The sequence below is a fragment of the Heteronotia binoei genome, chromosome 11, assembly GCF_032191835.1.
Source record: "Heteronotia binoei isolate CCM8104 ecotype False Entrance Well chromosome 11, APGP_CSIRO_Hbin_v1, whole genome shotgun sequence".
Taxonomy (NCBI): Eukaryota; Metazoa; Chordata; class Lepidosauria; order Squamata; family Gekkonidae; genus Heteronotia; species Heteronotia binoei.
Genome location: NC_083233.1, coordinates 79,144,513 through 79,168,265, shown reverse-complemented (window position 1 = coordinate 79,168,265; position 23,753 = coordinate 79,144,513). Strand labels below are relative to the sequence as shown.

Genomic DNA, 23,753 nt, shown 5'->3' with positions numbered 1-23,753 from the left:
AGGATTTAAGCCTTAAAAGTTTTGAGGAACAGTTATGAAGTAATTCTTTCAGATGTTTATTTGAGTCATGTAAGTCCTAGTCAAGTCTCTGTTTCTCTCGGTTTGATGAATAAAATGAAGATGGAATGCAGATTTCTTACAATATTTGCATATGTATATGAAACAGTAAAGCTGGTACAAAGCAAAATAAAAAGCCCTGACATGACTAACTATATGTTCCCTTCCTCTAATTCCAACTGATTCACCACTCTTTTAATGAGGGAGCGCTCATGACTGCAGCCTTCCTCCAGTCCTGCCTTTCTGGAGAGAACCCTCCTGACTGCAGCCTCTCCAGAGAGAACAACCTTCCCTCTTTAGCTAGTCCTTTTATTGCTTTTCTCCCAGGTCCCACCACCCCTCTGTTCTTCACTAGGCAAGTTTTCCCACCTAAACTTTTGCCCACCCAATCAAGGGGACAGAAAGGATCCTGGGAAACGTAGGCCTGGTTGCTACTCCAGTACAGGCTTCCCTGGGGCCTGTAGGCCGCACTAGGCCTAGGATCATGATAGGCTATGTGGTCTTAGGGCAAGCCAACAGATTATGTATCCTGTAATAACTATGAAATAGAAAAGAGTGTAAGTTCTACATGAGCCAAGTTAGAAATGGTGTTAAGCTTTTTCTGCTGCACCTCACAATTTGAGGGATAGGTCCAGGGATAATCAGATAAAGAGATAATAATAATAATAATAATAATAACTTTTAATTTCTATCCCGCCCTCCCCGCCAAAGCAGGCTCAGGGCGGCTTACAACATAAAATACATTATACATCAGATTACATAAATTGCAAATAAAATCCAAGTTAAGACAAATTACAAGTTAAAATTTACAAATTACAATGGTGCTAAAACATTCGATCTTCAATAATTCCATAAAATTCAGTAACCAAGAGCACTTTTTTAGAGGCATTTCCTAGTTTATCATTGGTTGAAGGCTAGTTTATAGAGGTGGGTCTTAAATAGATGAATGATCTGTCCATCATATACAACCTGGAAAACCCCTGTTTGGGACATATTTATATATTTGAAATCTTATTTGCAGCTGATAGGGGGCATTGTCACATTTCATTTCATTTCATTGAAGAAGTGGAATTTTAAGTATGCCAGTTAACATCACTGTGGCTGGGCTTGTTTGTGCCGTCTGGTCTCATCAGGAAACTTTTATGGGTTTGCTTGGGGGGGGCAGGAGAAAAAGAGACTAACAGAAACATCTCCCTTAACTTTGCATTGTGGTATGAAGGCATACCACCTTTGAATTTGACCAACTGTGTCTAATTGTGGCATTCAAAAAATGAAAAAGAGGGGGGGGGGCTCAACACAAGATAGAGCTGTGATTTATGAGGGTCCAGCTGTCATTTATTGTATACATTAGTAAAAGATAAAATAGGCTAAAAGAAATGGTCCAAATATCGGACTCTAGAAACTTTTTACACACAGAGATAATAGTTACACGTTCTTCTGATGGAAGTGACACACATCCAGACACGTTGGATATTTGGTACCAATTCAGAATAGTTTGGGGAGTATGTGCAGCTACCATGAGAGAATATCGAAGGCCTACTGTGTATATTTTTAGTAATTGCAAATCACATGAGAAAACAACACCTGACTTTAAAGAAAATCTTTTTTATACATTTGCTCCTGGATGTGTGTTGTTTTACAGTAGTAATATTGACCACTGAGGAAGGCCTTAGGGGGCCAAAATGTGTGTGGTCTATTGGTCATAAGATATAGCCATCAATTGTATATGTGTAACTATTATTTGTGGTGTTCTCCATGTTTGTACTTAAAAACCCACTAGGGTACTAAACTTAAAATCCGTCGCTCCCTGTCTCCAGTCTGATCTTCAGATCAGCTGCTATGGCTCATTACTATTTTACATCATCCCTCCTGAATTATATGGGGTTGTCATATCAGCTAAAAAAAGATCTGGCAGTTTCTCTGTTTGCGCTTTAATTTTTTAACACTCTGCCTCAGTATGAGTGAAGGTCACCGGTTGAACTACGTTCATTTCATAGTAGTGTTGCCCTCCTTTTTCATAAACTTAAGTTGACCTTTGGAAGGAGGAAAAACATCTGATCCCATTTTTTTTCCCCATGAGGAGAAGCTGTGTATTAGGATGTTGCGCAGCTGGCTGTGGTATTCCCCAGCAAATGCAAGCAGTAAAATACAATCCCTGAGAACCAGTATGGTGTAGTGGTTAAGTGTGCGGACTCTTATCTGGGAGAACCGGGTTTGATTCCCCACTCCTCCACTTGCAGCTGCTGGCATGGCCTTGGGTGAGCCAGAGCTCTCGTAGGAGTTGCCCTTGAAAGGGCAGCTGCTATGAGAGCCCTCTCAGCCCCACTCACCTCACAGGGTATCTGTCTCCTGAGAGCCAGTTTGGTGTAGTGGTGAAGTGCACGGACTCTTATCTGGGAGGGCTGGGTTTGATTCCCCACTCCTCCACTTGGAATGGCCTTGGGTCAGCCATAGCTCTCTTATCTGGGAGAACCGGGTTTGATTCCCCACTCCTCCACTTGCAGCTGCTGGCATGGCCTTGGGTCAGCCAGAGCTCTCTTATCTGGGAGAACCGGGTTTGATTCCCCACTCCTCCCCTTGCAGCTGCTGGAATGGCCTTGTGTCAGCCATAGCTCTCTTATCTGGGAGAACCGGGTTTGATTCCCCACTCCTCCACTTGCAGCTGCTGGCATGGCCTTGGGTGAGCCATAGCTCTCTTATCTGGGAGAACCGGGTTTGATTCCCCACTCCTCCACTTGCAGCTGCTGGCATGGCCTTGGGTCAGCCAGAGCTCTCTTATCTGGGAGAACCGGGTTTGATTCCCCACTCCTCCCCTTGCAGCTGCTGGAATGGCCTTGTGTCAGCCATAGCTCTCTTATCTGGGAGAACCGGGTTTGATCCCCACTCCTCCACTTGCAGCTGCTGGAATGGCCTTGGATCAGACAGAGATCTCGCAGGAGTTGTCCTTGAAAAGGCAGCTTCTGGGAGAGCTCTCTCAGCCAAACCTATCTCACAGGGTATCTTTTGTGGGGGAGGAAGATAAAAGAGATTGTGAGCCACTCTGAGCTTCAGAGTGGAGGGTGGGATATAAATCCAATATCTTAATTTTTAAAAAAAGTATTTTTTTTAAAGTTCCTTAATGCAAGCTTTAAAGTGAGGGTTTTAATAGGGAACTATTCCCTAGAACAGGGTTTCCCAAAATTTCCCCCTGTGGCCCAGTATTTTCCCCGTGGTCCAGGCGGAGGATGCTCAGGGACTATTGAAGTGGATTTGATTCTTGCTGGGATGGGGCATGGGAGAATACTGCTGGTGGTAGACACTGCCATCAAGTTGCAGCTAACTTATGACCACCCTGTAGAATTTTCAAGAAAAAAGACAAAAAGAGGTGGTTTGTTGTTGCTTGCCTTTGCATAGCAACCCTGGGTTTCCTTGGCGGTCTCCCGTCAGAGTACTGTACTAACCAGGGCTGACTCTGCTTAGCTCCTGAGTTCCAATGAGATTAGGCTAACCTGGGCCATCCAGGTCAGGGTACTAGGAGGAGAGAATTCTAGGGCTAGGTCACCCTGGGGGGGGGGGGGGGGGCTAGACAAATCATGTGGTTCGTTTTCATATTATTAGGTCCCAGTTATGTTGTTTTTTTAATTCTTTTGTGGGGGAGTAAATAGTTCTAGGGCAGCATTTCTCATTTGCAGGGCCACGCAAGCCTCAATACCAGGTCACCAGGGCAGCCCAACAGCCCCTGCCCCACTCCCCTCTCTATTGATCTTCGGCACTGCACGTGGCAACACACTCCAGCCCCTGTCCCCCACGACGCCAACATGCCTGTAGCACTCTCTGAGCATTGCAGAGACTGCGCGCTGGCCAGAAGCCCTCCCTGGTCCCTCTCTGATGTTCAGAAACATCAGAGAGGGCGGGGAAAGCTCCTTGCCAGCAAGCAGTTTCTGTATCCCTCCCTGAGCGTCTTCCGCCTGGACCACGGGGAAAATACCGGGCCACAGGGGGAAATTTTGGGAAACCCTGTTCTAGGGAGTAGTTCCCTATTAAAACCCTCACTTTAAAGCTTGCATTAAGGTTTTGGAATGTGAAATAGAAATTAGAACTTCAAGCAAGTCCTGGATCAGCCATTTTGATATACTTTTAGCAGACCAGATGATTGAAAGGAGACAAGCTTGGAGGTTTCTTTGTAATTGAATAATCTTAACATTGTTTTCAGAACTAGGGTAAGCTGCATTATCAAAGTGTCTTTGGGCCTTCTCTTTCTTGCCTCTGCTGAATTACCAGGATGCAGGTCCAGTTCCTGGAGCAAAATGCTTTGCTCTAACAGCATGTATTTTGTTTGTTTTTTGCATCTGATGAAGAGGACTTCCGCTTGCAAAACCTTCTGCTATTGTCTGTTTGTTAACCTTTACATGGCTATTAACATAGAAATTTTTTGGCAGCTGCAATTAAAACTTAACACAATTTTCACATTTTACCAAAAAAATTGATAACTTTTAATCTTGGATATATATATTTTTAATAACTAGTATTATATGTGAGCAGTCTTTCATTCTTTTGGGTCAATGGTTTACTCTTGCAGTTTCCTGCCAAGGTTAAAAGGTGTGTTTCTGACTTGGTTCAACTTTTGGCAGTTACAATAGGTAACTTCTCCTGCCAAATATACATATAGCCCAGAATAACTCAGCTTGTTGAACACAAGAGATTTCCTGAGGAACTAGTAACAGTTTTGAATTTGGGATGTGTGAAAATTACTGTTCTTGCCAATAAGTTGTAAATGTCTCTGTGCTAATTTGTTAGAGGCATCACATTAGAGACAAATTGGCTTAGTTTAGAAACTCAAACATGCCTCTACTTCTGTAGGGAAGCGGCATCTAGACTCTGCGGGGTCCCCAACTTGAGGGCACTTTCCACCACACAGTATTTAAAACAATGCTTACGTTGCTTGCTGACAAGATCTTGGGGTACAGTTGGACTGTAAGTTAAATATGAGCAGCCAGTGTGATGCAGTGACAAAAAGGGCTAACGCCATCTTGGTGTATCAGCAGAGGCCTAACATCCAAATCACAAGATGTCATAGTCCCACTGTACACATTTAACTGGGAATCAGATGATTGTTGACCTTGAATTGGCAAACTGTGTGACCTGAACTAGTGGCAGGACTCAGTTATGCTGCTGTCTCAATGATAGCTTGTACTTAAGAACATAACAGAAGTCATGTTGGATTAGGCCAGGGGCCCATCCAGTCCAACACTCCGTGTCACACAGTGGCCAAAAAAACCCAGGCACCATCAGGAGGTCCACCAGTGGGGCTAGGACTACTAGAAGCCCTCCCACTGTGCCCCCCCACGCACCCAGAATACTGCCCCAGACAGAGAGTTCCTTAATTTTTGTAAGAGAAGGTGGGGGTGGGGGGAAGGCATCTCTGATTAATTAGCTAGGAGTGAAGAACCTATTTCTTTCCTGATCCTCCTTAGCCCAGCTGCTGTGCGTATCTTGCATATCTTCCTTTTCCTAGAAAGCAAAACATCAACCCACTCTTTCCTTCCTGTCAGTCCAAGTTGAAAGCATATCTAACTGTAGAGATGGATGGGCATTACAGTTGTGCTAGCAAGTTTAATGTAAAACAATCGCAAGGATCGACGCTTTCTTGGTTAAAAGTATTGCCTGGAATGCTAGTTTTCTTCCACATAACCTTGCATTTTTTTTGGTCTTAGTATCCTTTTTTCTTGACAACGGAACCTAAGATCTATAGGGTGTGCACGGTGGCAGATAAACATTAGTTAAATTCCATAATTCGTGTGTGTTTAAGTGCTGTCAAGTCACTTCCAATTTATGGCAGCTTTATGAATTAATTACCAAAATGCCCTTTTCTTAACAACCTTGTTCAGGTCTTGCAAACAGAGGACTGAGGCTTCCTTGATTGAGTCATTCCATCTCATGTTGGGTCTTCCTCATTTCCTGCTACCTTCAGCTTTTCCTAGCATTCTTTTCAATGTCTTCTCATAATGTGACCAAAGTATGGCAGCCTCTGTTTGGTCAATTTAGCTTCTAGGGAAAGTTCAGGCTTACATACTAAGGACCTTGGAGGGGGAAGTGTTAAGAAGATGATATTGGATTTACATCCCACCCTCCACTCCGAATCTCAGAGTCTGAGCAGCTCACAATCTCCTTTGCCTTCCTCCCCCACAATAGACACACTGTGAGGGGGATGGGGCTGGAGAGGGCTCTCACAGCAGCTGCCCTTTCAAGGCCAACCTCTGCCAGAGCACTGGCTGACCCAAGGCCATTCCAGCAGGTGCAAGTGGAGGAGTGGGGAATCCAACCTGGTTCTTCCAGATAAGAGAGCTATGGCTGACACAAGGCCATCTCAGCAGCTGCAAGTGGAGGAGTGGTGAATCAAACCTGGTTCTCCCAGATAAGAGAGCTATGGCTGACCCAAGGCCATTCCAGCAGCTGCACGTGGAGGAGTGGGGAATCAAACCCAATTCTCCCAGATAAGAGAGCTATGGCTGTCCCAAGGCCATTCCAGCAGCTGCAAGTGGAGGAGTGGGGAATCAAACCCAGTTCTCCCAGATAAGAGAGCTATGGCTGACCCAAGGCCACTCCAGCAGGTGCAAGTGGAGGAGTGGGGAATCAAACCCAGTTCTCCCAGATAAGAGAGCTATGGCTGTCCCAAGGCCATTCTAGCAGCTGCACATGGAGGAGTGGGGAATCAAACCCAGTTCTCAGAGATAAGAGAGCTATGGCTGTCCCAAGGCCATTCCAGCAGCTGCAAGTGGAGGAGTGGGGAATCAAACCCGGTTCTCCCAGATAAGAGAGCTATGGCTGTTCCAAGGCCATTCCAGCAGCTGCAAGTGGAGGAGTGGGGAATCAAACCCGGTTCTCCCAGATAAGAGAGCTATGGCTGTCCCAAGGCCATTCTAGCAGCTGCACATGGAGGAGTGGGGAATCAAACCCAGTTCTCCGAGATAAGAGAGCTATGGCTGTCCCAAGGCCATTCCAGCAGCTGCATGTGGAGGAGTGGGGAATCAAACCCAGTTTTCCCAGATAAGAGAGCTATGGCTGACCCAAGGCCACTCCAGCAGGTGCAAGTGGAGGAGTGGGGAATCAAACCCGGTTCTCCCAGATAAGAGAGCTATGGCTGTCCCAAGGCCATTCCAGCAGCTGCAAGTGGAGGAGTGGGGAATCAAACCCGGTTCTCCCAGATAAGAGAGCTATGGCTGTCCCAAGGCCATTCTAGCAGCTGCACATGGAGGAGTGGGGAATCAAACCCAGTTCTCCGAGATAAGAGAGCTATGGCTGTCCCAAGGCCATTCCAGCAGCTGCACGTGGAGCAGTGGGGAATCAAACCCAGTTCTCCCAGATAAGAGAGCTATGGCTGACCCAAGGCCACTCCAGCAGGTGCAAGTGGAGGAGTGGGGAATCAAACCCGGTTCTCCCAGATAAGAGAGCTATGGCTGTCCCAAGGCCATTCCAGCAGCTGCAAGTGGAGGAGTGGGGAATCAAACCCAGTTTTCCCAGATAAGAGAGCTATGGCTGACCCAAGGCCATTCCAGCAGCTGCAAGTGGAGTAGTGGGGAATCAAACCCGGTTCTCCCAAATAAGAGTCCACACGCTTAACCATTACACCAAACGGGCTCTCAAGTTTTAACTGAGTACACAAAGTGTTTTTGCTTCAAGACAAGCTATTTTTATTTGTTTTAAGAAATGCACTGATGATGATTCCCTCTTTCATTCATAACTGTTCCCTCTTGTTCCTCCAAATCAGGTTAGTGGTACAAAAGCTGGAGTCGTTCGCTTCCTTGGAGAGACTGACTTTGCTAAGGGAGAATGGTGTGGTGTTGAATTAGATGAACCGCTGGGGAAGAATGATGGAGCAGTCGCTGGAACGAGGTGAGCTCACAGTTCACAAGACAGGTAAAGTTTCTGGGACCTTTGTAGTCTCAGGGCCAAACTAGACAAGACTCTGGGCTTTCTGTGAATGGATCTTCCCAGCTGGGGGTTATTTTTCACAGGTAATGTGTAGTTGCAAAGAGTTGGGGCTGTAGTGTGGGGAGACTAATTTAGACCACATTGTGGGGTTGCAGCTAACAAGAAGAGGAAAGAGAAGAAGATGAAGAAGAAGATATTGGAATTATATCCCGCCCTCCACTCCGAAGAGTCTCAGAGCGGCTCACAATCTCCTTTACCTTCCTCCCCCACTACAGACACCCTGTGAGGTAGATGAAGATACTGGATTTATATCCCGCCCTCCACTCTGAAGAGTCTCAGAGCGGCTCACAATCTCCTTTACCTCCCCCCCCCCCATAACAGACACCCTGTGAGGTGGGTGGGACTGAGAGGGCTCTTACAGCAGCTGCCCTTTTAAGGACAACCTCTGCCAGAGCTATGGCTGACCCAAGGCCATTCCAGTAGGTGCAAGTGGAGGAGTGGGGAATCAAACCCTGTTTTCTCAGATAAGATTCCACACACTTAACCACTACACCAAACTGGCTCTCTTTTTTAAACCTAAACCTTTATTAGGCATTTATTCATAGGAATCCAGGAAGTAGGAGGCAATACAATTATATAATACAAGAAAATGCAATTTATAACTATAAACATCTAAATTTGGTATAAAATCAAGGATAGACTGAAAAAAGAAATCCTGTCAATAATTTGTTTCTTCCCTGTGCTGATATGTCCATCCAACTCAATTTGATTATTGCCCAACAGTGAAAATAGACAAGGAAATAATAAGATGCATAATGAGACACGCACACAAGTAGAGTAAGGACATGTTTGTTTAAGGTTGAAACAACACAGATCTTACTTTCCAACTTTGCTGAGAATTCTCAGCCTCAGTTAGTAGTAGTACTGGGGGAAGGGGAAAATAAACTGAAAGGGAGGGATAAGATGGGATGGAATTGGAAGAGTGAAACTGGAGAGGGAGGAACAGGTAAGGCTAAAAAAAAAGAAGAAGAAACAGTGAAGGAGGGAAGGGTGTATCAGAAAGGTGGGGAGGAAACAGTGGCTGCCAAGGGAAGAGATGGGAGGGGGATAAGGTGGGGAGGGGGGTGGTGGAAAGAAAATATAAGTAAACAGGTCACTGATGGACCTCTGCTCCAGATGTTTATCCAATCCCCTCTTGAAACGTCTATGCTGGCAACTATCACCACCTCCTGTGGCAGTGCATTCCATGTGTTAATCACCCTTTGGGTGAAGAAGTACTTCCTTTTATCAGTTCTAACTCGACTGTTTAGCAATCCTAATTTAGACATCCGGTTCATCTCCTAATTTAAATCAGAAGGTACAAACATCTTTAAGGTATAGACTGAGTTGGAGTCATCCTGATATTCTTAATTTGTAAGAAGATAGGAATTCTAGTCAGTATGTTTCATTTTAACAAATTTCATTTCAGACGTTCTTTTATCAGCTCTAACTCGATTGTTTAGCAATCCTAATTTAGACATCCGGTTCATCTCCTAATTTAAATCAGAAGGTACAAACATCTTTAAGGTATAGCATGAGTTGGAGTCAACCTGAATATTCTTAATTTGTAAGAAGATAGGAATTCTAGTCAGTATGTTTCATTTTAACAAATTTCATTTCAGATGTTGTTGTTTCAGATGATGTGAGTTGTTACTACATACGATCAGGAGCATGCATTTGAGAGGACTGTACTTTAAATGGAATTTTAAAAAAGAGTCAGAACAATTAGCTTAAGAAGAAGAAGATGTTGGATTTATATCCCACCCTCCACTCTGAAGAGTCTCACAATCTCGTTTACCTTCCTCCCCCACAACAGACACCCTTTGAGGTGGGTGGGGCTGAGAGAGCTCTGACAGAAGCTGCCCTTTCAAGGACAGCTCTGCAAGAGCTATGGCTGACCCAAGGCCATTCCAGCAGATGCAAGTGGAGGAGTGGGGAATCAAACCGGTTCTCCCAGATAAGAGTCCGCGCACTTAACCACTGCACCAAACTGGCTCTCTTAACCACTACACCAAACGGACTCTCTAAACAAGCTGTAGTGGAGCAATTGAATTACCTTACGTTCTATGCTATTACCTCTATTGACTTCTTAGCAGCGTCGTTTTTAGAAGCTACTGTATTGACTTGAAATGAAGTACCGAAGAGAGTGTGTGCATGTACATGCATGCACAATTTGTTTAATATATGTAGACAGAACTATATATATATATAAACTGAGCATGCTTTCATCTTTGTTTTCGTTGTCCTCTAAAGGTACTTCCAGTGCCAAGCCAAATATGGGTTGTTTGCCCCTGTCCATAAAGTTACCAAAATTGGCTTCCCATCCACCACGCCGGCAAAAGCCAAGACGGCGGTCAGGAAAGTCCTCGCTACTCCCTCGAGCCTGAAACGAAGTCCAAGTGCCTCTTCCCTCAGCTCGCTGAGTTCCATGGCCTCCTCCGTAAGCAGCAAGCCCAGCCGTACAGGACTAGTAAGCTTCTTTTCCTGATGCATGCTTTATGCCCCGCCCCCCAAAACAGAGATTGGCTCTGCAGGTGGCCTATGGGTGGCTTTTGTAAAACCAAGGATCATGGGAAGGGCACCATCCATTTTCCATTGTCTGTGGTCGGTCGATTTCTGAGCACTCAAAGCATGCGTGAAAAAAACCTTAGCTAGCCCTGAAGGATAGAAGAGGAGGGAGTTTACGTTCGATACTTTTAACAATTAACTCAAACTAACACTTGCCACAGTTAAGTAAGAAAGGGGCATATGATACCTTTATAAAAGCAAAGGGATTCTGAATGAACTGCCGGTGCCTCCATTTGTAAGCGGGTCCCTCTGCAGTCCTTTGAACTTGCTTCCAAGTGACATTTCAAAATTGTGGTCTGGATTTCTGACCATCCTTAGTTTCAAGAGAAATTTGTGAAGCGAGCTAAACTTTTTGTATTTGCACTCTCTCATCGGAGGACTGGCTTTGTTGAGAGTAGCTTTTTGGGCATTAATGTAAATTTATCTACATCTAACATTTTCATTTTTTTTAAAGTTGTAAGCGGCAGAGAAATTTGACTCTGTAAATAAAATGCGATTTTTTAATTTTTTTTTTTGCGATAAGGCCTCTTTCTTTGGCTTCAGGTTAATCATATCCTCATGTAAAATAGAGTTAAGTTAAATGTTCTACTTACTGTAGATCCAGTGCTTAACCATACCATTAACATTTAAATTCAGCATCCCAATCTTGGATTACCTGCAGCATAGAAACTTGAAATTCTTCCTTATAAATTAAGGTTGTAAAATTAGTTTTGGATCCATCCAAGCATTCCAGGGAATTTCAAAGCTTTTTTTTTTTTTTTTAAACTACAGTGCAGGCATCCAGTTCATATACCTATTTTTAACAGGTCGTAGTTACAGATCAAATATAGTTGGAGCTTTCTTCTTATGCCTATCACCGCAACCCAACTGAGCGAGACAGTGAGGTCTAACCTACTTAAGCGAGCTTCAAGGCTGAAATATTTGTCCTCTGCTCTCCCTCATTTTAGGCTAGTTGTTTTGACAGACCGCATTCACAAGACTTGCCAACAATACTCTCTGCAAGCTGTGGAGTCTCATGAGCAAGAATTCTACTTTGTGAGCTGTTGGCATTAAAGGTGTGAGCGACTGCATAAATCAGTTTGCTCTGGGGTCATTTTTCCTGAGCTAAAACAAAAATGTGTGAGCTGGAGGCTAAAAAACTTACCTTAGAGTCATCATTGCCTGCCAACAAAGTTTGGAAATACAGAGCACTACAGAAGAAGAAGAACATGATATTGGATTTATATCTCGCCCTCCACTCCAAAGAGTCTCAGAGCGGCTCACAATCTCCTTTACCTTCCTCCCCCACAACAGACAGCCTGTGAAGTGGGTGGGGCTGGAGAGGGCTCTCACAGCAGCTGCCCTTTCAAGGACAACCTCTGCCAGAGCTCTGGCTGACCCAAGGCCATTCCAGCAGGTGCAAGTGGCGGAGTGGGGAATCAAACCCGGTTCTCCCAGATAAGAGTCTGCACACTTAACCACTACACCAAACTGTCTCTCTCAGACAGAGAGAAACTAACCAGTACGGGCACCTGGACACATAGCTAAATGAACATGGCAAAAAAAAGCTCAAACTTTTTGATAAAAAGGAGAACTCTGTATATTTGTGAATAGTTACTAGCTTCAGCCTTCCCCTGCTGTGAATTGAGGAAGTGGAGAAAGAATATTCATCTGTCCATTGGGTGGTAGAATCGATCATCCCCATGTAAGTTAAGCAGGGCCCACAATGCATTCTGGCTTCATGTCCAATGGCACCGTAGAGGCCAACAAGATACGTGGGGTGTAAACTTTTAGAAGTCGAAGCTCCCTTCATCAGATACAGGTTGGAATGGAGATCTCAGAGTCCTGGTATCCCAGTCAGAATGGGCATTCTAGTAACCAGCTGCCAGAAAAGAGGGGCCATGGGTCAGTGGTAAAGTAACCGCTTTGCATGCAGAAGATCCCGGGTTCAATCCCAGGCATCTCCCGTTAATAGAATTCTGTAGTCGGTGAGATGAAGAAAGACCTTATACCTTGCCAGCCTCTGCCGGTCAGCATAGACAATACTGAACCTGCAATAGATCAGTGGTCTGACTCAAAATAAGGCAACTGTGTGGATGCAGAACAGCTCTTGCTCCTGAGTTCATTTTGAGCAGGTCAGTTTTGATTTCTGTCAAACGTTTCAGAAAACACACAACAGTGGCAAGATTTCAGACGGTCAGTCGTCTTAACATTCCCTCACTTTTTTTGCAATACGGTTGGCATCTTGCTTCTTGCTGCATGTGATCCTAGGTTGGCCAGCTACTTGAGCAACTTCTTTGGTGTAACAGGAGGGCGTTTTCTTGTATTTAGTCAGCACTCATGCAAAAAAATAAATAAATCTGTAGAAGCTTAACAAGCTAATTTCCATTTATGGCTCCCGCCTTAGATTGAGACCAGCCCTTTGCTTTGTTGTGAACCCTTTCGTTTGCTGATTGTCATATTAATGGCCTTGTGTGCAGGTACGTTCCTTGAACTTCTGATTGGCTAGGATGACATGTACCAGCTTTGTCAGCCTATTCCTGCCTGCCCCCCTCCCACATTGCGTGGAGCAGACTGTATGCTTTATCAAACCTGTTCCTGGTGTGTTGAGCTCTCAAAGAGAAAGACAGCAGGAAGCTGTGGTAGATCCCAAATAACTTTGCATGGTCCTGCTTTTCCGCTTCTTGTGTGGCCGTCCTGACTCCCAACGAGGTTGCCCAAGTGGTGTCTCTGCATTTGTTTTCAGTCACTGTGCGAATGTTAACACAGCACACTCACGTTGTACCTGTTTATTGTGCTTAGGCAGAGCCAGAAGTGATAACAAGTGGTGCTGGAAGGAATAATCAAGAGTCACATCGTTTATTAAGCAGAGGAAAACCTGTGGTTGTTGCAGTGCACAGTCAGTAGGGAGTAGCAGCCCATCATGGTTCCCTGATCGCTTTACCTGTATGACATGCATGTTCCTTTGCTTTCACACGGTTGTTTTCAGGTGTTCACTTAGAACGTCTCAGGTGTGCATCCTAAAATGCATCCCCTTTCCCCATGTTCCAGATACAATTATTCACCGTAGGCCAGACCTAATGGCTAAAAGGTAAAGGTAGTGCAAGCACCAGTCATTTCCGATTCTGGGGTGACGGCTAGAAGGTGCCTATTCAAACCCTAGCCTGGATTTCCTTTTTCTCTGCAGCCTGCTCCACTTCCCATCTCCACCTTTTCCAATTCTACACAACACTTAGGAGTTTTGGACTTTGCAGTTTGCAAGGAAGGTATCATCGGTGGCACAAAAGTCCCCAAGCTTCATCCCCCCCCCTCCAAAATTCCTTTTTCCTGTGCTTCAGGTTACCTGCCCAAGCAAAGGGCAAGAGCCAGGGAAACACCTGTGCAGTCATGCACTTTGAACTTCTGCTTAATTTGCCCAACCATTTGAAGAGGCAAGAGTGCATAGTACCAACCCGGGGCAAACGGGGTCAGTCTGTGTTATGGCAGTCTTGTGCAAAAGAAGATGATGATATTGGATTTATATCCCACTGAATCTCAGAGTATCAGAGCGGCTTACAATCTCCTTTACCTTCCTCCCCCACAACAGACACCCTGTGAGGTGAGTGGGGCTGAGTGGACTCTCACAGCAGCTGCCCTTTCAAGGACAACCTCTGCCAGAGCTCAGGCTGACCCAAGGCCATTCCAGCAGCTGCAAGTGGAGGAGTGGGGAATCAAACCCAGTTCTTCCAGATAAGAGAGCTCAGGCTGACCCAAGGCCATTCCAGCAGCTGCAAGTGGAGGAGTGGGGAATCAAACCCGGTTCTCCCAGATAAGAGAGCTCTAGCTGACCCAAGGCCATTCCAGCAGGTGCAAGTGGAGGAGTGGGGAATCAAACCCCGTTCTCCCAGATAAGAGAGCTCTGGCTGACCCCAGGCCATTCCAGCAGATGCAAGTGGAGGAGTGGGGAATCAAACCCGGTTCTCCCAGATAAGAGAGCTCTGGCTGACCCAAGGCCATTCCAGCAGATGCACGTGGAGGAGTGGGGAATCAAACCCGGTTCTCCCAGATAAGAATCCACACACTTAACCACTACACCAAACTGGCTCTCTGAGCTTGCTGATTCCAAGGGGGTGGGGGTTAAAATAATGTTAACAATGAGTAGGTTCTCATGCAGTGCCTGTCCCACATTACAAAATTGGTTATTGAATGTAAGCAAAACCAGAGCTTCTCTGGTTCTTACATCATGGTTAAAGAGACTGATAGTTTATGCAGAATTAAAGCAGACATCATGGATTTGACATTAAGCTGGGCTCTGAAATTGCCTGTTTCATCCTTGAAGTTGACAGAAACGTCTTCACGGTATGCAAGAAAGATTTCGGGCACTACTGCTTTGCAGGAGGCCCTGAAAGAGAAACAGCAGCATATAGAGCAGCTCCTGGCTGAGAGGGACCTGGAAAGAGCCGAGGTTGCCAAGGCTACCAGTCACGTTGGGGAAATAGAGCAGCGGCTGGCATTGGCACAAGATGGGCACGATCAGGTAAGTCACCGACTACTGAAACTGTGATTGCAGAAAGCTGTGCTTGTTTGGGTACCTTGATGAAGAACAAGAGGTAGTTTTGCCCCGGCTTCCTCATTAGCCAGAGATAAGAGAACTATTGGCTTTTTAAAAAGAAGTGGGCAAAGTAATTTTTCTCTCTATTTTCTGACCTTGGCCAAAAATTGTTCAGCTGAAAGATGGCAGCACTGTGTTAGCCCAGTTTCATGACATGACGCTACAGTTGTAAGCAGATTCCAGCCTTGTGATTGTGATTCCTTTTGTAAACTAGGCCATTTTGCTTCTCTCTTGAAACTGCATGCCACATATATTGCTTTTATCAGATGTAAGTCTGTTTTTAGTAAATGCATGACTTATCTAGTTGTATGTGCTTTGTCCGCCAGCGTATACTAGAAATGGAAGCGAAGATGGACCAATTGCGGGCCTTGGTTGAAGCTGCTGATAGAGAGAAAGTAGAATTGCTTAACCAGTTGGAGGAGGAGAGAAGGTAAACTTAGCTGGGGTGTGGGGTGGGGAGGATTGAACATATGAAGCTGCCTATACTGAATCAGACCCTCGGTCCATCAAAGTCAGTATTGTCTTCTCAGACTGGCAGCGGCTCTCCAGGGTCTCAAGCTGAGGTTTTTTACGCCTATTTGCCTGGACCCTTTTTAGTTGGAGATGCCAGGGATTGAACCTGGGACCTTCTGCTTACCAAGAAGATGCTCTACCACTGAGCCACCATCCCTTCCCAAGAACATATGAAGCTGCCTTATACTGAATCAGACCCCCCTCGGTCCATCAAAGTCAGTATTGTCTACTCAGACTAGCAGTGACTATCCAGGGTCTCAAGCTGAGGTTTTCCGTGCCTATTTGCCTGCGCCCTTTTTAGTTGAAGATGCCGGGGATCGAACCTGGGACCTTCTGCTTACCAAGCAGATGCTCTACCACTGAGCAACTGTCCCTCCCTTGCAGAACAGCGTGTGTTGGTCTTTCGGGGAGAAATATGTTTTTACTCCTCAAGTGATGTTGAACAAATTGTGATCAGAAGAATTTGAGGAGTAAAGTAAGAATCAAGGTGGTTAGGTTCAAAACCCTCTCTGCCGTTACGGCCCTTAGAATCTTATTCTGGTTTTTATACTGCTTTACTCGTCATGATTCTCCCCACCCCTCCCCCCCCCCCCACTCAGGATCCTGGAACCTGTAGCTTGGTGTGGGCTCCAATCTCTCAGAGGACATCTCATGCCCTCTTTAAAGCTTGTATTTCCCAGGTTTCCTTGGGTGGAGGGAATAGCTGTGAAGCTAGCTTATGTCTCTGGTGTACCCCTGTATCTGTCTCAATTCCTTGTAAATGTGAAATGGGAATATTTGTAGAATCTACTGTATAAGCATATGAAGATGAGCCACATAAAGCTTGGGAAATAATTCTGCACATTTTAAAAAAACTGCTCTGTCGGTCTCATAATAATGTTCAGAAAGCTTCAGTAGAGAATCCAAAATTAGAGATTTTACATAGCAGTTGAGCATTTGGCTCAATTTGAGGATGACTCTGTCCCTGGTTGGCCTTGAGCTCCCCTTGTGTAGGTTACTAAGCAACCTAACAGTACAGCCCTACTTGGCCGGAGCATGTTACCTCAACTGGCATGATGCAACTCAATGACTTATTGCTTCAGCCGTCTAGTATTTCCCCTGCTTCCAAGTAAATTGTAACTTGTTACTAGTAGCCTAGAAGGAGGAGGGGGGAAACCTGTGGAGTCAATGCATACTTAAGGCAGAGCTTCTTTGCCCTGCATCTGAAAACATAGTTTTTCTACCCTCCCAAGTTTGGTTTCTGAGATGGGTCTAGTTGAGAAGCTTTTTGTCCTAAAATCTTTCTCCTTAGAAAATGTCCCAGCTTCTCTGCTGCACTTGTGCATTGTCCCTATTGCAGTCTGTGTGGAGGAGGAGAGAAAGGGCTCTGGGTGCTTACGGGGCCGTGATTCTCTTGTTGGGTTCTTTTGCAGCCAGTCAAGCCCAACTCTCTTTATTGTTTTGCTTTTCACTCATAGGAAGGTTGAAGACCTCCAGTTCCGGGTAGAAGAAGAATCCATTACCAAAGGCGACTTAGAGGTAAAATACCTCCAACTCTCTTGACTCTCTTGGTCATAGGCTGAAAGGCAAGTCATTCGAGCAGCTAGTCCTGAGTTAATAAAAACACAGGATTGAGACTGCGTGGGGACAATTCGACAATGTATATACCGAGTGCTGATGCCACAGTCTAATTTTCTGGAATACCTTCCAGTGCTCTGTGACACAGGATTAGAGACACCTTTTCAAACTCTCTGTTCATTGCCTTTTAGAAATAGCTGAGTTCCCGTGTTTTTAGTTCCTTCCTTCTTACTGTTCTATGTAATGATTTGCCAAAGCATTTCCAAAGTAGTCATTAAAATTGCCAACTAGAAATCCAATGCTGAAATTACGAAACTCACAGTGTTATAGCTGTATCCGGGGCTTTTTTTGTAGCAGGAACTCCTTTGCATATTAGGCCACACAACTCTGAGGCAGCCAAGATCCTTCTGGAGCTTACATTAGGCCCTGTGCTAAGAGCCCTGTAAGCTCTTGGAGGATTGGCTACACGGGGTGCGTGTGTGTGTGTGTGGCCTAATGTGCAAATGAGTTCCTGCTACAAAAAAAGCCCTGGAAATTGGCATAGGAGGCCCGTCAGGTTTGTTCTTCTGCAGGTCAAGTCCAGTCAAGCCAATTAGCATAAAAAATCTATTTGTATTAAACTCCATCCCTTTTCCCTCACCGAGTTTCCAAGAATGAATTCTTTTTAAACATTGGCTTAAGTGTCAATTCATTTTAAACATTGGCTTACTTGTCAAATGCATAAGCTGAGCATCTTCTTGGGTTTTTTTTTTTTTTTGCTAATGCTCATGTTGCCCCAAGTTCAGTAAACAGGTATTTGTGGGTTAGGATTAGGAAGAAAAACCCAAGGTGAACACTGCCAGTTTTGTAGGCCTCATCTGATAAAGTTGGCTGCCTTGAAGCTTATTGAACATGTTCTTGTTCGCTCTAAGACCGAATATTTAGGTAACTGCTAATATTTAGGTAACCAGTGTTACAAAGTTTGAGTCCAGGGGCACCTTCAAGACCAACAAAGTTTTATTCAACGGTATAAGCTTTCGTGTGACGAAGTGTGCCTTCATATGAAACCTTATATCGTGAATTAAATGTTGTTGGTCTTCAAGGTTGCCACTGGACTCAAGCTTTGTTCTGCTGCTTCAGACCAACACAGCTACCCTACCAGAATTTATTCCAGTGGTGTGAACTGAATTGCAAAAAAAATTTCAAATGATTTTAAGCTGGCCTGGAAGCACTAGCCATTTGCATTATCTGTTTCATGTTAATGTCATCTTTTAGTTCTGTTTTACTTTAGTATTCCATCCTTTTTATCCGGACACTTCATGGACCATTCGTTTACCTTTTTTCATATTGTGTGGTTTTTGTTCTTTCAATATAGAGGGGATTTAAAAAAAAAAACATAATAACAGCTTCAGCTCGATAACGGATGGAAATCACAAGGGTTTCCCAGTCTTGCTGCCATTTTCCCTTATCGGTCGCAGCGTGATTGCGGCTACCCAAGCTCTGTGATTCAGCACACATTTCAAGGAAGATTAGCAGTTAAGAGTGACTGAAGCCATGTCAGCCATATGTAAGGCCTGTATTGAGGACCTTTCATGCAGTTGCTCATTTTATTTTCAGGTTTTGCTTAAAGATCATCCAAACCAGTCCCTATTCCCACACATGCAGGCGTACCACCCACACACAGTTGCTTGAAAACAACTTGGTCGTGGTGCTGTTTTATGCCGCTGGGATGACTATATGGACATTATGAGCATGTGGATTGAAATTGGTGTGTGAGCCTTCTCCATCCCCAACTGGCTTGAACAAATGAAGCTGCCTTCTACTGAATCAGACCCCCCTCGGTCCATCAAAGTCAGTATTGTCTACTCAGACTGGCAGTGGCTCTCCAGGGTCTCAAACGGAGGTTTTTCACGCCTATTTGCCTGGACCTTTTTTAGTTGGAGATGCCGGGGATTGAACCTAGGACCTTCTGCTTACCAAGCAGATGCTCTGCCACTGAGCCACCATCCCTCCCCATGAACATATGAAACTGCCTTATACTGAATCAGACCCCCTTGGTCCATCAAAGTCAGTATTGCCTACTCAGACTAGCAGTGGCTCTCCAAGGTCTCAAGCTGAGGTTTTCCATGCCTATTTGCCTGAGCCCTTTTTAGTTGGAGATTCCAGGGATTGAACCTGGGACCTTCTGCTTACCAAGCAGATGCTCTACCACTGAGCCACTATCCCTCCACTGCTCTCCAGGGTCTCAAGCTGAGGTTCTTCATGCCTACTTGCCTGGGCCCTTTTTAGTTGGAGATGCCAGGGATTGAACCTGGGACCTTCCGCTTACCAAGCAGATGCTTTACCACTGAGCCACCGTCCCTCTTCCCACCAGTAGGGCCCATGTGATCAGCCCATCTCCTTCCCCATTGTACAAGGTGGCACCAAAGGGAGATGCTTCCCTCCCGCCCTGTTCTGCTCTTATGGGAACTCGCTGCAAGGTGAGGGGGGGGGGGGGAGGGCACAGTTACTTTTGAAAGAAAGACAACCATGGAAATCCACATGCAGTGCAACAAAGACTCAGTAGGCCCTGGATTTTTTTTTGCCTCCTGCTTGGTTGTATTTGAGCTGTAGCGTCGAGCAATTTATGTGAACTTTCTTTTGTTTTAATTTCTGCCAATAGCAAAAGAAGCAGATTTCTGAAGAACCTGAGAATGTAAGAGGACATCAAAATGTGTGGAGACATTTCCCCACCCTTAACACAGATTAGTTACCCAGTAAAACATTCGCTGTCAACTTACTTAAACCACTAATGACACAATCGGCTGCTAGGTTGTTAACTTTCCTGTGTGTGCATGAAAGCTTTGGAGGCATTTGCAGCGTTTCAATCTGAGAGATACATGTAAGCAGGAAACTCTGCAACCATCCGTTAGGTCAAGAAAGGGATTCTGTATTTTTTTATTTTTTGCTTTTGTGCAGCTGTCCAGTTTTTGTTCAGCATCCTTAATTCCAAAGCATTGCAACTTGTAGTGATGTTAATCTTGGGGCGTGAAATGTTATTTGTTGAAAAGTATCAGAACTAAGTTGCATCCCCCCCCCCTCAGCAAAATCCTGCTTGGTGACCCATGGGTTCCCCCTAGTGTTCAGTGCCTGGCAGTTCAGGAGCCTGAACTGCCGTAGTTATCTTGCAGCTTCATTTAAAAGTATTCTACTAAATTGTTTGGCAAGAAAAAGAGGCCAAAAGGGAAAGAGATGTCTAGCAGAAGTTAATCCTCCTTGGTTTTTTGTCTAGTATTAAAGGGTTAGCAGAACGATTAAAGGGTTAGCGGCCCTGTGGCGCAGAGTGGTAAAGCAGCAGTACTGTGGTCTGAACTCTCTGCTCACGACCTGAGTTCGATTCTGGCGGAAGCTGGGTTTTCAGGTAGCCGGCTCCAGGTTGACTCAGCCTTCCATCCTTCCGAGGTCGGTAAAAATGGGTTCCCAGCTTGCTGAGGAGAAAGTGTATGACCGGGGAAGGCAATGGCAAACCACCCCATAAAAAGTCTGCCGTGAAAATGTTGTGAAAGCAACATCACCCCAGATTCGGAAACGACTGGTGCTTGCACAGGAGACCTTTCCTTTCCTTACATCTATTGCTGTGGCCCTGTGGCACAGAGTGGTAAAGCAGCAGTACTGTGGTCTGAACTCTCTGCTCACGACCTGAGTTCGATTCCAGCAGAAGCTGGATTCAGGTAGCTGGCCCAAGGTTGACTCAGCCTTCCATCCTTCCGAGGTCGGTAAAATGAGTACCCAGCTTGCTGCGGGGGGAAGTGTAGATGACTGGGGAAGGCAATGGCGAACCACCCCGTCAGAAGTCTGCTATGAAAACGTTGTGAAAGCAACGTCACCCCAGAATCGGAAACGACTGGTGCTTGCACAGGGGACCTTTCCATACCTTTCCTGTAGTCTTTAAATGAGCCCCATGGTGCAGAGTGGTAAAGCTGCAGTACTGCGGACGAAGCTCTCTGCTCATGACCTGAGTTTGATCCCCGGCGGAAGCTGGGTTTTCAGGTAGCCGGCTCGAGGTTGACTCAGCCTTCCATCCTTCCGAGGTCAGTCAAATGAGTCCCCAGCTTACTGGGGGGAAAGTGTAGATGACTGAGGATGGCAATGGCGAACCACCCCGTAAAAAGTCTGCCGTGAAAACCTTGTGAAAGCAGCATCGACTGGTGCTTGCCCAGGGGACCTTTCCTTTCCTATAGTCTTTAAATGAGCCTTGTGAAAGCAACATCACCCCAGAGTTGGAAATGACTGGTGCTTGCACAGGGGATCTTTCCTTTTCCTTTCAGAATGACTTTAATTTGTTAGCAAAAATCCCTTTTTTTTTTTAAAAAACAAAAGTTGGAAAGACTTTTAGTTTGTTAGGGTTTTTTGGTTTTTTTTAGTTTATTAAATTTATACCCCGCCTTCCTCGCCGAGGCAGACTCAGGGCGGCTTACAACATTGGTCATATTAACAATAAAAGACTAACGCATTAGTAATAAAATCAGCCAGTTAATAAAACAATTTAAAACAGTTGGTGCTAATAACATTTTGGTATTATCCAGTTACCCTGGTGTATTTCCTGGATTCCTCCTCCTGTTCTAGGTCTCAAGGGTCAGCTGAAAGCAAGCCAGAAGCGTATGGTCTTACAGGCCTTGTGGAACTGCATGAGGTCCCCCAAGGCCCTAACCTCTTCTGGCAGTTGATTCCACCAGTAGGGGGCTGCTACAGAGAAGGCAGCCTAGTAGTCGTCAATCTCGCCTCCCCCGACCCGGGGATCACAAAGAGATGTTGAGTTCCTGATCTTAGTACCCTCTGGGGAACATGTGGGGACAGACGGTCCCTCAGGTAGGCAGGTCCTCGGCCATACTTGACAGCCTAGTAAACAAAACAAAAGAACCCCAAAACTTTTCTGTCACTCCAGTATACAGAAGTCAGTGGAATTTCAGAGCAGTCAATTTTGGTTCAAAAAGATTTATAGGAAAGAACTAGCTATCTCCTTTCTTCCTGTGCCCGCACAAAATAGAAACCTGAATCCTGAAGCTTGGTTCCTTCTGTGCACTCTCAGGTGTTGTGTTTGCTAAGTCCTGGCCATGATCGTGGGCTCCTCTGTTCTTCCAAATCAGGCGCATGGTGCATTGAAATGAAATCTGCATGTGACCTGTCTCCTTTTTTTGTATCCTGGACTCTCATTCACCTGTATCTTTATATACTGGGCCTCCCTTTTTCCTTAACAAACATTGGCAGCTCTCTGTTGAACTAAAGACGTAGACCTTGAGAGCCTAAAGGAGTAATGAGCATAAATATTGGTGAACACTTCTGATAATGAAGAGAGACTAGTAGAGCAGAGAAGGCAGAGACTAAATACATAACAGCCTCATCTAGGCTTGCCACTTAAGGTGTTTCAAAGTCTAGGGTAGGTAACTTAATATTTTTCTTTCCTACACATCCCCGTCCTAATTTGGAGGGAACTGAGATACATACATGGGCAAGCTGCTGCCAGTCTAGTGATCTCTTTTCATCCCTTTTATTGATCGTTATTTGCTAACAGCAAAACCAGAGTCCTGATACCAAACCGGGGACAAAATAGTTCTTAAACCAGCTATTGGAACAAACAAAAATCATATACCACTCTTGCTTGGGTTTATGAGTGAAATAATTCTAAATATGAACATTCATAACGATCTTGAGATGGAGAGCTAAGAGAAGCAGAATACCTTATGAGCGAAAGAAAGTCATTGAGCGATGGAGTCATGCAATACTTCCTCTAAGTTGTGGAGTCTTGTGAGCAAAAATTCTACTTCATGAGCTACTGGCATTAGTAGTTGTGAACTACTGCATCAATTAGTTTGCTTTGGGGTCATTTTTCTGGAGCTAAGGCAAAAATGTGTGAGCTGGAGGCTAAACACTTGTGAGCTAGCTCACACTAACATCTTAGAGGGAACACCGGAGTCATGCCTTCTCTTCAGTTTCCAGTAACTGATAGTTTGATTCTTACAAGCCCGGTGTCTTTTGGTGAAGATAGTGTTTATCATCCAAGACGGTCTGTGGCTGCATTTGTTTCCCCTAGGGCACTTTGAGGGTCTTCAGGTCTCTTTCACCTTTGTTGACCAATGTGGGGAAAGGACCAATCGAGTGCATCCTTGGGGTCCTGTTCATCTTGTCCCCCTTCTCTGTATTGTGCCCCTTCTAAAGAACTCATTCCTAGTTGACTTGCAGCAAGGGAATTCTCTCCCAGGAGACACTGGCCATCGTTGGTCATGGTGGGAGTTCCTTCTTGAGAGATGTTACCCCATGTTTGGGGTATACTTTAAATAAGAACATAAGAGAAGCCATGTTGGATCAGGCCAGGGGCCCATCCAGTCCAACACTCTGTGTCACATAAGAGAAGCCCTGTTGGATCAGGCCAATGGCCCATCCAGTCCAACACTCTGTGTCACATAAAAACATAAGAGAAGCCATGTTGGATCAGGCCAGTGGCCCATCCAGTCCAACACTCTGTGTCACATAAGAACATAAGAGAAGCCCTGTTGGATCAGGCCAGTGGCCCATCCAGTCC

At 45.2% G+C, this 23,753-nt stretch overlaps 1 protein-coding gene across 1 annotated transcript in view; it reads left to right on the top strand.

Moving 5' to 3' along the window:
* The window catches only part of CLIP1 (CAP-Gly domain containing linker protein 1), a 137,836-nt gene that overhangs the window by 38,750 nt on the left and 75,333 nt on the right, over positions 1-23,753 (top strand). Inside the window, 6 exon segments of the mRNA XM_060249169.1 lie at positions 7,805-7,929; positions 10,261-10,477; positions 14,873-15,070; positions 15,472-15,575; positions 17,116-17,176; positions 19,857-19,889. Coding sequence (XP_060105152.1) covers positions 7,805-7,929; positions 10,261-10,477; positions 14,873-15,070; positions 15,472-15,575; positions 17,116-17,176; positions 19,857-19,889 — 738 coding nt within the window.